At 51.3% G+C, this 12,741-nt stretch overlaps 4 protein-coding genes across 4 annotated transcripts; 2 read left to right on the top strand and 2 right to left on the bottom strand.

Moving 5' to 3' along the window:
- Positions 1 to 357: 357 nt before the first annotated feature.
- Positions 358 to 2,380, bottom strand: CkaCkLH20_00313 (uncharacterized protein; the record flags this gene model as incomplete). Its single annotated transcript, XM_038883033.1, has 5 exons — positions 358 to 982; positions 1,133 to 1,481; positions 1,578 to 1,936; positions 2,013 to 2,081; positions 2,148 to 2,380. 5 exons carry the CDS (start codon positions 2,378 to 2,380, stop codon positions 358 to 360), a joined length of 1,635 nt encoding a protein of 544 aa, XP_038751738.1.
- A 586-nt stretch (positions 2,381 to 2,966) lies between these two features.
- On the top strand, positions 2,967 to 4,705 carry CkaCkLH20_00312 (uncharacterized protein; the record flags this gene model as incomplete). The annotated part of the gene is made up of 2 exons (XM_038883032.1): positions 2,967 to 4,518; positions 4,572 to 4,705. 2 exons carry the CDS (start codon positions 2,967 to 2,969, stop codon positions 4,703 to 4,705), a joined length of 1,686 nt encoding a protein of 561 aa, XP_038751737.1.
- Positions 4,706 to 5,076: 371 nt separating this feature from the next.
- On the bottom strand, positions 5,077 to 6,613 carry CkaCkLH20_00311 (uncharacterized protein; the record flags this gene model as incomplete). The annotated part of the gene is made up of 2 exons (XM_038883031.1): positions 5,077 to 5,928; positions 6,008 to 6,613. 2 exons carry the CDS (start codon positions 6,611 to 6,613, stop codon positions 5,077 to 5,079), a joined length of 1,458 nt encoding a protein of 485 aa, XP_038751736.1.
- A 3,253-nt stretch (positions 6,614 to 9,866) lies between these two features.
- On the top strand, positions 9,867 to 11,654 carry CkaCkLH20_00310 (glutamate-1-semialdehyde 2, 1-aminomutase; the record flags this gene model as incomplete). Its single annotated transcript, XM_038883030.1, has 3 exons — positions 9,867 to 9,961; positions 10,048 to 10,154; positions 10,225 to 11,654. 3 exons carry the CDS (start codon positions 9,867 to 9,869, stop codon positions 11,652 to 11,654), a joined length of 1,632 nt encoding a protein of 543 aa, XP_038751735.1.
- Between the last annotated feature and the right edge of the window lie 1,087 nt (positions 11,655 to 12,741).

Here is a 12,741-nt window from a genome sequence, read left to right as displayed (position 1 = left end):
ATGTGGAAACTTCGACAAGATGATCTTGGGGCAATCCACCATACAAGCTATAGCCCACACCTGAGCGAGGAGAGCTTTTACGCTTTACAATGTGAAAACAGAGTCAGTAGGGTGCATGGTAAGTCTACTGGAAATAATGATTTCATGTTATTGATCAGTATATATATCCATGCATACCTGCATACATATACGTCAACTGTAGCCGCGTTCCCAATGCCCTGCCAAATAGCCTGATCTCCATGTTCCCTTGCGGATAAACCCCATGACACATGCTTCCGTTGCCTGCAAAGAACATTGACTCATCACCGAACTGGTAGGTCCAGAGTAGCACCCCATACCTCATTGTGCGGCGTCCATTCAGTCTGATCCTGCTCCAGTGTGATGAGCAGCGTATCTCCAGGCTTCGAGAGCGCCTAGATCCAGTCCTTTGAAGTTCTTGCCGCGGATGAACCAACTTCCAATGGCTACAGTTACTACAGCCACCAAGACGATCGCTTGAGCAGGGGGGGTCTCTGGGTCGGGAGGAAAGCAGCGCGTAATGAAGAAAAAGAGAGAAAACAACACGCCCAGGAAATGCGCGGGCTTGCTCCAGCGGCCCAAGTTGAAAGGACCAGGAATCCATCGATCTCCCGCAAAGAGACGGAGGAGGAGTGGGATGCATAAAATGATCATGCTGCACATCGTCGCCATCGCATATATGATGTCGCTGGCGTTCGTGGACAGTGCTGGCAAAAGGAACAGGTACGAGAGGCCGACGAGCAGAGCCACGGCATTCAGAGGCATGTTGGTGCGCTCGTGAATGCTGCATAGCTCTTTGCTGTAAGGAAGACCTTCGTCACGAGCAAAAGCAGCGACTTGCGTGGCGTAGGTCAGGAGCATGCCGCTACTGCCGACGAGTGAGAAAATGGCACCGATGAGCAGAAATGGCGCCGCGGTTGACTTGCCCCAGGCTCGAAACACCACCTCGAAAAGGGGGAAATCACTAGTTGTAGAAATGTCTCGTCAGTCTTTGACGTTATAATACAGGTACGGACGAGTAGCTTCGCAGTCGCTCGTGGACACAGAGCATAGGGGATGGAAGGCGGGACGAGGAAGAGGAGAAGACGAAGAACAAGTGGTAGAAGATGCTTACATGTTGGTTCGCACAAGCGTATCCATATCGCTGATGCAGAAGGCGAATGCAAGACAAATGCCCCAGCCGACCACAGCCGTAACAATGTAGGAGTTGAGCATCGCCCGTGGCGTCTCGACACGGGCATTGTGTGTCTCTTCTGCGACATAGGCAGGGGCCGTCCAGACGGAATTGACGAACAGCGCGCCATAGAAGGATATAGGCACGGCGATTCCCGCTTCCGACCAAGGTGAGTAGTTTTTGTAACTGCCAAAGACATCTCTCGCAGCTGCGAAGGGCAGCCCAGCTTGGGAATGGACTACGGGCAAGGCGATTATGACGGCAACCGAAGATACTGCAAGGAATGTGCCTAGGCGGAGAAGAAGTCTGATCAGCGATTGCTTACCTACGAAAATGACGATGGCGATGTGTTCCTGGACGGCGTAGAAGGGCTACAGAGACTTACCTGTGACCATCATGAGGATGCTGACGTTTTCCAGTCGAAGGAGCATGAGGACAGCCCAGATTGTGATGGTTGCCATGGCAAAACCCATAATGTGCGCATTGCCGAGGACGAGACCGTCGGTGAATGTCATGATGTTTTGGGCGAGACCGGACGCAACGGCGAAGGAGAAGGCAGCCAACGCTGTCGACAGCGCCAAGATGTTGAACCACCCGGTGATGAACGCAACCGGTCGTGAGAATCGTGCCGGGGCCAGAGCCGCAGCCCACCAGTAGGATCCTGCATTGACGGGCATGGACGAACAGAGCTCACAGATGGCGAGGACTTGAGGCAGCATCATGAGGTTGGGAAGAATCCAACCCCTGGTCATGTAGACCTGGTCAGATTTTGGACCGTAACTTAATCAGAACGAGCGGGGAGAAAGGCTCAACCACTTACCATGAAAGACCCCAATAACCAGCATAATAGATCGGATAATGCCCAGAAACGAGGATGGCCCCCAAAGGTCTAGAAAAGTAGGTAAGTCGACATGTTTCGTTCAGTCCATGTAGAGTATAGGTTATCTCGACTCACGATGTAAGTGACAGGACCACGCAGAAGCCGGCGAATGCACCCAGCACTCGACGATAGGCGGGCTGATATCCAAGGGCAGTGATAGTTCCATTCTCAATCAAGTCTTGACCGTTGGTGTCAATAGTCACACTTTGGCCTAACTCTTCCGTTGGCACGTCGTTGACCGAACCATGCTTCCTAATAGACGGCTCCGCCTTGTAAGAACTCGTGGTATTTGTGCCAGCCGATGCCATGTTCGTTGCGGTTTTTGGGAAAAGTCTGTCGATATTGCAAAAGAGTGGTGCGATAATGATGAAATCAGTAATCTAGTGCTCAGCATGATATAGTTGTTGTCGTCTGCAAGATGTATATGGCTGAGGTGAAGTCGTTGATTTAGTGCTAGCCCAGTCAGCGGTACATCAAGCACTGGATGATACCTTAGACAAGAATCAAACACTGCAACAGTGAAACCTAACCGGGGCGCAGCTTTTCGTCTAATCGCTGATCTTGCTTGGTTTGGGAGGGGGGCATTGCAACCGCACCCCTGTAGGACACGTATTTGACCGTCGGGGAATTTCAAGACAAGTACGAATAAATGGACACGGTAGGAACAGGCGGGCTATGGACGCAGAGTTGGTGGATTGCCAAAAAGCACAATGTTTGGAAACAGATTCCGACAACCGAGTGGAGGCTTAAAAGAGCTGAGACCGATTACTCGACTTCATGCCGCGGCTTTTGCCAGTTTATCGTGACCAACGTCGTCATCTCTCAAGTTCCGCCACTCTACTTTCCTACAGTCTCAGACGGCGACTTTCACCCCAATCTCAATTGCGAATCATTATGACATCGGCCCAAGAGACCGAAGCCTGGCAGAAGATCGCTACCCTGAGGCAGCTTGAGCGTGATTCGGCGATATCACGATGGTCGAAGCAACTTCTCGGGTCTTCAACTCCAAGTCTTCCGCCGGTTGACGCAGTCTCGGTCAGAGACTGGGCTGTGCAGAGTGGCCACCTCAATGAAAAGCAGATGAAGATCACCAATTCCGTTCCGAGCCACCTCCTGAATGAGATGGCTAATGGAACATGGACCGCCGAAGAGGTGCTAGTAGCTTTCATCGTCCGCGCGATAATCGCACACCACTTGACGAATCCCATTACGGACGTCTTCTTCGAAAAGGGCCTTGCTCGGGCCCGCGAGCTCGATTCCTGGCTCCAGAAGACTGGCAAAACAGTAGGGCCCCTCCATGGCCTTCCTCTGAGTCTGAAGGATGTCATGAATCTCGAAGGCCATGCAACCACGCTTGGCTTTGTCGCTCTCGCAGACAACATCCAGTTGCAATCGGATGATTTGGTCGCTCGCCTTCGAGAGGCCGGCGCGGTCTTCTACTGCAAAACCAATGTCCCCCAATCCCTCATGTCCGGCGAGTGCCACAATTTGTTGTACGGCCGGACTAGTACCCCAGACAACCGCAGTCTCTCTGCTGGCGGATCGAGTGGCGGGGAGGGCACCCTCATCGCTCTCAAGGGCAGCCCTCTGGGCATCGGCACAGATATTGCGGGATCGATCCGTACGCCAGCTAACTTCAATGGCGTTTACGGTCTTTGTCCGACTTCAGGCCGCTTGCCCTGTCACTCCGCGTCAAACTCGCCAATTGACTACATCACCGGCGTCGCGGGACCAATCAGCAGCTCCGTCGATGGCCTTGAAGTGTATATGAAGACAGTCCTATGTCTCAAACCTTGGGAATGGGACGCAACTTGTATCGAGAAGCCTTGGGATAACGCGTCTTATGGGGAAGTAAAGGACCGAAAGCTTTGCTTTGGAATTCTGTCGCACGATGGAGTCGTGCGTCCACATCGGCCGATACAGCGAGGCTTGGAAGAGGTGCGAGCCTCACTAGAACGAGCAGGTCATTGTGTCGTTGACGTGGACCTGCTGAAGGCATCTGATGATCTCTGGGATACGGCCGCGAGACTGTTCTGTGCCGACGGCGGTGAAGCGTTGCGTGGAATGCTGGCAGTATTGCCGGAACCCCCGATCAAAGAGATCGTGATTCCGGATCCTTCGATGGCTTTGTCCGCAGCTGATTTGAGTGCTCTGGGCAAGAAGCTGAATAAGATTCGCCAGGCGTTTCTCGAAAGATGGGAGGCTACCAGGACGATATCTGGGACGGGTCGGCCAATCGACGTATGCATTCTGCCTTCGGGAGGACATGTGGCCCCTCCTCATGGCACAATGTCGTATTTCCTCTATGAGTGTATTTCAAACATTCTCGACTGGCCATGCGCCACGATCCCCGTGGGCAACGTCGACCCGCAAGTGGACGGGATGCCAGGTCATGGGACAGGTTTCCAGCCAATGTCGAAGGAGGACCAAGAAAACCACGATAAATGTGAGTCTTTCAACCTTATATCAACTGACCACGGCTTACTTTCTTAATTGAAGACTCACCAAAAGCATACGAAAATGGGGCTATATGCCTTCAAGTCCTCGGTCCTCGGTATCGCGAGGAGACCATCCTAGCGGCCATGAAAGTGATTGACAAGGCGCTTGGCAGAGACGATAATCATGTAGCATAGACAGTTTTTCAGGGGCACTATGCAAAGAAATTGAAAAGAAGACATGTCGTTCAACATGAGCCTGTGAGGGAAGCAGCGCTTCGCGTTCGGGTGAAGTGAAGCCATCGTGTTGAGATACATGTACGACTCTACAGAGAAAACCGAACATGAAATTCAGCAGTGTTGAGATACATGAACGATTGCTCACACAAAATCTACCCGCCATATTACGGAGTCTTTGAAAATAGTCTTCGACATTGAAATGTTCCGGCTGCTTTCAGCAGATCCCGTATTTGATAAAAAAGGCATCACTCCTTTAATCGCACCCCTGGTCGTTATGGCGAAGCAACGATGGAGATCTTTTGCTTCATGCTATAATAATGCGAAAAAGTCTAGAAACCGTACAAGAAAGACTCGGGAAACCAGTCCGGGCGTGACCATGTGTCATGTTTCTTGCCATCCAAGTAGTGGACGAGCATATCCGTCATGACAGTGGCGCATGCAAAGCAACGGCCCATACCTTCGCCGTTGTGGCCCACCGACATGAACTCCCCTGGGCTTTCTTCAGAAGGCCGACCAACAAGACTTGCTCCGCTCTTCGTGAAACCCTGGATGCCCGACCACCGGTGGCTGACGTCGCGTTGTAGATCTACTGCTCCAAAGCTGTGGGGGAACCCTTTTTCGAGGAGGTCAGTCATGACGTCCTGCCCGGCAGGCTTCTGATTCTCATCGCACGACAACGGGGTATTGTCGTCATATTCGCCAATCTTCTCGCAGGTGGACCAGCCGTAGATGAAAGGGCCGTTGTTTGGACGCTGTATGATGTAGTGCCCGAACTCGTCGAACCCCAGTCCGCCGCGAAGTCCATGCGGGTTGCTTGAGCCGCTAGGGGCGACGTTTGGTTTGACCGCGATGCATTCGGCTTTGCACCCGACCACGCCATTGGAGTTTCTGAGAGAAGGTATCAAATAGCTGGCATAAGCGTTGGTTGCGTGGACAACCGCGCGGCTGCGGATGATGCCGTTGTCCGTGGTGGTTGTATAGGAAGGGGCCGAGCCGTGGCTCGTCTGTACGGATATCTTATCGACTGAGCGCACAGGATTGTAGGGATGAATTGTTAATCCCGGCATGCGTCTTATGGCATCTCGCAGCAGCTCGGCAACAAGTTTGCGGGGAAAGATGGTTCCCGACTTGTCAAGTGAAGCTGCCCCAAACTGGCCCATCTCAAGCGCGATGTTGCTTTCCTGTGCAGCTTCTCAGCTTTTTTGCATCACCAAGAACTACTACAACAACTGTTGCGGGTGGTTGGGAAATATGTCATACCTCGACAAGCTTCTCAGGCTTCAGATAGTGACCCTCGAATTTGAGGCCATGGGTCTCAGCGAAATCGAGCTCTTCCAGATATGTCTTCTTCTCTTCCTCGGATGCGAAGACCACTCGTGTACCGGTGAGTTCCAGGTCAACCTTGTCTTGGATTCCGAGCTTGTCAATCGCGCTCAGCGTCAAGTCACGGTTTCGGACGCCGAAGTTCGAAAGGCGTACAGCCTCCTCGAAACCCAGCTCCTCAACGAGGTTGCGTAGCTCAGTACCCTCGGCACGGCACAAGTGGCCCCCGTTGCGGCCAGTGGCACCGGAGCATATTCCTCGAGCTTCAACAACAGCGACTTTGAGATCGTGCCTCTTTTCAGCAAGATTATGAAGAACCGCTGCTGCGGTGATACCCGAGCCGATGACAACCACATCAACGTCCTCCTCTGGAAGAGGAGCTGAGCGGCAATCAAAATCAATCGGATACTCTTCAATCCAGTAGCTTTTGCCCACCTCATAGTCGGCAGGGCAAGGTGCTGTGGTGGCAATGCCGGTGTTGGAACCGTCGTCCCCTTTGTCCATCAGTTCAAAATACCGAACTCGATCATCCCAAGTCGCCATATTGAAGTGCAACTCTCGGAATTATGAATAAGTTGAGAAACCGTAGTTCTGGAAATAGGTTGAAATCCAGGCCTCAACAGCGATGAATATGTCGAAATCAGGTTTGAAAAATGATTAGTCGAAATTCTGTAAACCTTCTCGTGGTGAGAAAAGGCACAGAGAATGCATACTTATTCTCGTTCTTCACACTGAGTGTCAGAGTGTGCTCCCTTTTGCCGCAGCATCGGTTTGTGGCCATGATCTTCCATTGCACGCATTCTTCGGGGCAACGCATGCCGCGGGACCCGGTGGAACTGCGCCCGCCTCCAGTTCCCCAGCAGCCTTGACTCATTGTAGGTTGTCCGTGTCCAGATCTGTGGATATTTATAATTACACGACGGCCATTTTCCCTCTACAAACACACAGACAGGCTCGTTATTCTCCCGTCGCCAAATTCTACTCATGGCGGAACCCCAGTCTCTCCCGAGGAGGCCAAGAGGACGGCGCGCTTGTGATAGATGCTCCAGCCTGGTAAGCCCTCTCCCTCATCCACGTCGGCAAACTGCATGAATTTTTGCTGGAGGCCGGGAAATTTCCCGTCTCGAAACGAGTCTAATTTGGAAATCAACGTAGAAGACGCAATGCGATTTCATCAATCCCTGCAGTCGATGTAGCCGTCTTGGAGTGGAGTGTACCACACAACGACCCGCCCGACAACGAGGTCGTCCAAAGAGACAGCAGACACAGACTGCTGGACGGCCGCGAACTCCAGCCGAAGATTATGAGCCCTTCAGAGATCCGGATTGGGCAACAATCGCCGAGGACACAGACGCGTCGCCAAGTGATTCCTACCTGCCTACCAGAGCAATTTCTCTCACTGCCATGATTCGCTGCCTTCAAGATATCCCGGCAGAAGACGTCGACCCTCGCCTGGCCCTCGACCTCTTGCATCGGCTTTGCTCCCTCGGCGACGGCTTGGGTATCTACGGCGCTTTTATTCTTGGCGCCGCATCATCGTCTTTGGAAGAATCGCCTCAAGATCATGATAGGTCGGATTTCAACTCGGAGATGAGTTCCCAAGTCGAAACCTCTCGCCTCACAAATCAATGGACCCCGCAATTGGTCTGCAGTATGGTATCGGTGGCGCTGGAGCTCTGTTCAGAAGACCTCTCGCAATGGCGGTCGGAGACTGTCAAACCAGCCAAGGAGTCTCTGAGGGCGACCAGCTTGGGGTTACTGCCACATATGGCTTTGCATTCTCAGCCGCTGACAACTGACGCTGCGATCTTGCTGTTATTCAGTTGGACATGGTGTTTCACCAATCATCTCATTGGTTTGTCCGTGAGATGGTATAAGATTGCTCGTTTAATGGTTGAAGAGTTAGATCGAAACTCAAGCGCGGTTGTGGATTTTAGGTAAGAGTGCATCAAATTGAAGAGAAAACTACTAAATCTTAGCTGAACGGTTAGACTGAAGACAGCAATGGCTCTGCAAGGCTTGTAAGTTCGTCGCGCTGAGGATGCGGGATGCTTCTTTACCCGCACTCCTCCTCTCTCTGCGATCCCCAGGTTGTACCAATTTCAGAGCCTAATGTCCAGTTTTGCTCAAGATCACTATCATTGCTCTGTTTTGACAACAGTTTAGCACTGGCGCCACCATCCCAGGAGGTGGCTTACCCACAATGCTCGTATTGGGGGCTGTTTCACTCCTTTCGCAGGTATAATCCCAGTGCCGTTCAACTCGCAGAGGCGAAGCCATAACCTTGGTACTAAAACGTACCAAAGTCCTTTTAGTCTGGTTCTCCAGGAGCCGCCCAAAGCCTCACAAGCCTGGCGTAAAGCGTACACGTTTCTAGAGGACTTCTTCTTTGATTTTCCCGTGACTCTCCTTCGATTCGATAACATCAAATATGTCCATCAAGCCGAGTCCATGATCTGGATGCATGGTCTTTTCATTATACTCTGTCAGTACATGTACCTCTACTTCTGTGTCAAGGTCCGGTATACGACCTCAACTTGTTACTGATACCAACTTTGCTTTCCAGATACGAAACGGGACTTACTCAACATTCTCTTTGACCCCAACCTTCTTACAGATGATATTCTTCCCCATGTTATAGATCATGCCCTGTTAATTGGAGAGGTGAGTGCTCGACTATTCAGTTCGTGACTAGAGCCTAGAGTCCGCTAGCGTCGCTGCTGGATCAGTGTACATGCACTCCCAGGCTAATGGATGTGGCCACGCCAATTGCCCAGATCATCCCCATACTACAAAACCTGGGAGAGCATCTCGGAATGTTGTGCCCGACCACTGTCTACTTCCTGCTACTATCTTGTGTAGTACAGGCGGCTACTCTCATGAGCTATTCTCTCGGGTCCCGACAAGGGAGTGATCAAGGAGGAGCTGCACTGTCCCCCCTGCATGAAGCTGTCCCCGTGCCACCAAAGCTGGCGGGCTGCAGTTGGACGCATCTCGGGCTTTTCTCGGAGATCCGGAAACGCTGCAAAAGATATGATTCATGCCTCATCGATGAGGTCGAAAAGTTGCTCTCCGTTTCCTACAGCCGGGCTGTTCATGGGCTGCCCGGGGAGAGGGAAGTTTCTGCGCAAGTGCTCATGCATTATCGGTGGAAGGGCGCGGGGACTGGCATTATTCGTTTAGAAGCAGAGGCGGCGATCGCAGAATGGAACTTCTCGCATCCACCTCATGTAAATATTCTCAACCATGTGCCACGACGAGGTGAAAGATGTCACCAGCTTCTCGCGGAAGTCTGTTCCCCGAGAAGCCGTCTTTGTGAGCCAGGATACTTCGATCTCAGCATCCTTGTTTGATCTTCTACCTATTAGAGAAAATCCAAAATTAGAAAGACAGGCTTCCGAAACTATGCCCCCGAGATTCTTTTGGTCTTCCTCTCAGCATGGACTTTCGAGTTCATCCCTATTCAAAAGGTATGCGAAATGAGAAGATTGAAGAAGGCGGCACACTTAACATGCCGTTTGAGTACCTCGAAAATAGCCGACGGCAAATTCGGGGCAGACTGCTGTGTACCAATCATATTCGAGAGAAAGGACAGAAGGGGGAAACGAAAGAGCAGGGTGGATACTTTGGATATTTCCTCTAAGAATTGCAAATAAATGCAAGTCGCCGCTCAATACCAAGCAGCCCCTGGCTTTTCTCATGATAAAACTGGTCAAAAGCCGAGTGCTTTTTCATGGATCCTGCCATCAACCCCGATCTACACTTTCAATATTCGTCAAAAAATATCAGCGCAAAAATGGCACCCAACATCGTTGTTGTCCAAAATGCAAACGAGATTGACCCAGAGAATCACGACGGTGCTGGAGTCTACTCCGACTTTGTCGGTACCAAGTAAGGCAAATCTCTAAATATCTATGTCATGTGAAGTCATTCAAGAGGAGTGTGTTCTAACAGGGCCAATGGTCTAATCGCAGCAGAACTGGAGAGCACGCTCTAACAGCCGGAGTCTGGGATATCTATGACTTCGAGGAACAAACTCCTTCAGGAGTATCTGAAACCACCGAGGTCAAATACATCATCAGAGGTGAGCTGCTCGGGAAAGTCCATGCTCCGTAGGAAGTGCGTCTTTGCTAACGAGGTTATGAACTCTTTAGGCGAGGCGGTCATCAAAAATGAATGGACTGGGGAAACATACACGCTCAAGCCTGGCTCCCTACTTTGGATTCCAGTCGGTGCCAAGATGTCTCTTATCAAATCAAACAACTGCAGGGCCATTTACGCCGAGGTGAGACACATGGTTGATGTCAACGCTGAAGGTGACGGCGAGGATCACGGAAACGCACTTCAATCCCACCTTGAATCTCTCATTGCCAAGTTTATCGAGAACAACCCAAGTTCTCGGAAGGCAATCGAGCGGGCGCGAGTCGGTATACCGGGAGGCAACACTCGTTCAGTGTTGGACTGCGAGCCGTTTCCTCTCGTGGTCAAATCCGGTAAGGGTGCCACCTTGACATCTGTCGATGGAAAGACCTTCACGGACTTCCAGTCGGACTTCACTGCTGGCCTGTTTGGGCACTCCAATCCAGAGCTTGAAGAGGCAATTACCAACGCCGCCAGAAATGGGCTTAGTTTCGGCGCCGTGACGGAGCTCGAAAGCGAGCTCAGCGAGTCCATTAAGCAACGCTTTGCCAGCATCGACCAGATTCGCTACTGCAACTCCGGCACTGAAGCCAATATTTACGCTATCGCGGCCGGCTTGGTATACTCGGGTCGACAGAAGGTCCTTGTCTTCGATCATGGCTATCACGGCGGTACACTGAGCTTTGGCGACCGACCCAATCTCTTGAACATACCCCATTCTTATGTCGTCGGAACTTTCAACGATATCGAGAAAACGCAACCGTTACTCACCGAGGAGATTGGCGTCATCATCATCGAGCCCATGCAGTCGGCCGGCGGCATGCGCCCTGCGTCGAAAGAATTCCTCACGTTCCTGCGCGAGTCCGCTAGCGTCCGAGGCGCAGTTCTCATCTTCGACGAAGTTGTGACTTCGCGGCTCGACTATCACGGAATGCAGGGTAAGCTCGACATCCAACCGGACTTGACAACCCTGGGCAAGTATCTTGGAGGTGGTCTGCCATTTGGCGCATTTGGCGGCAAAAGGGACATCATGGCGCAGTTCGACTCCAAGTCTGATGCTTCCGTAAAGCTGTCTCACTCAGGCACCTTCAACAACAACGTCTTGACAATGAGTGCCGCAGTTGTTGCCGGAAAGCTCGTTACTGAGTCTGCCATTAAGAGAATCAACAAGCTCGGCGACAGGGTCAGAGACGGCGTGAACGCAGCAGTGCAGGCGTCCGGAAAAGACGTCAAAATCATCGGCTTAGGAGTGGGAAGCTGCGTGGGCCTATATTTCCCCGGTCCCGAGGGCGACTCTCTTCGGGAGGTGCTGTTTTTCCACCTGCTCGAGGATGGGGTTTGGATTGGTCGAAGAGGTTTCCTGGCGCTTAACTTTGCGCATACGGATGAGGACGTTGATCAATTTTTGGACGGGTTCAAGACGTTTTTGGAGTCTTATGCTTGATTACGCCTATCTCAAACAAGGTGTGCATAATATAAAATGTGCATGCGCATCAGAAGAGCCATAACTATTAGAAGTGCGGAATACTTTGATAATTTCCTTCTGTTTGAGTGATGTGGTTCACTTTAACTATGAAAATACATCAACTTAAAGTAGTGAACTAGACCAAAGAGTAATTTCATCTTGTTTTCAACAATATACCAGGTGACATTGAGATCTTTCATGCGATTACGCACGTTTTGGAGCTTGGCGGGGTCTTCCGGTGGTGTGGGATTCCGGGTGGGGCGGTTACGGGGGACGGAACGGACCTCCGGTGCCGAGCGTTACGGCGACAACGGGGATCTGGACGTGGATCTGGGGTTGATTTGAATGGCGAATCGCTCCTTGTATAGCATCTTCTAATATCTTCGATCGCAGTCAGTGTACTTTCTGCGACTGAAATGGGGAAGGATTGGAAGAAGGCTTGAGCTACTTGCAAAAGAAACGCTGCAAAGTAATCCCTTATTGGCAGAGTTGGTTTGAATATTCTGCCTCAAAAGGCTCGTCATATATCTTCACGTGACTATGTGCAGAAAATATAGATTGAGGAAGGGGAAATGATACTTTATAATCTGAATCTGGCACTGTGAGCTTTGAAAAGTGACGCAAACAAGTGCTTGTGTCTGTGAAATCTCTAGATTTTAGAAAAGAGTTCCTAGAGAAAGTCTACAAGCGTCGTATGGGGTGTGACTCCAGATTCTTCTCGACCTAGCATCCACGTATGAATCACTTTTGGCGGTTCCAGTACACTTGGTACTCGACAGTTTGCTCCCACTTTCGCCTGTGTGGTATAAAACTCTCATGATGGATTCATCATAGAGTATACACCTTTGTTCCCTGGCGTTGGACAATTGGTGGGTCCTGTTGCACAGCGAGACTCTCATAGAAGACCTTAGCAGTACGGGCGTTCTTGAACTCGAAAGTGTTACCGCTGTTGTTGGAGCTTCTGCGTATGCATTTCAAGCCCCCTGGTACCCACAACCGGACTCGAGTCGAATTGGATGGCCTTGGATCGATTCGAGCGTCTTGGATCCCGGAAACTTCGACCAGG

Source organism: Colletotrichum karsti (genome assembly GCF_011947395.1).
Source record: "Colletotrichum karsti strain CkLH20 chromosome Unknown Scaffold1, whole genome shotgun sequence".
In the NCBI taxonomy this organism is placed as follows: Eukaryota; Fungi; Ascomycota; class Sordariomycetes; order Glomerellales; family Glomerellaceae; genus Colletotrichum; species Colletotrichum karsti.
This window is presented reverse-complemented; position numbering and strand designations above follow the sequence as displayed.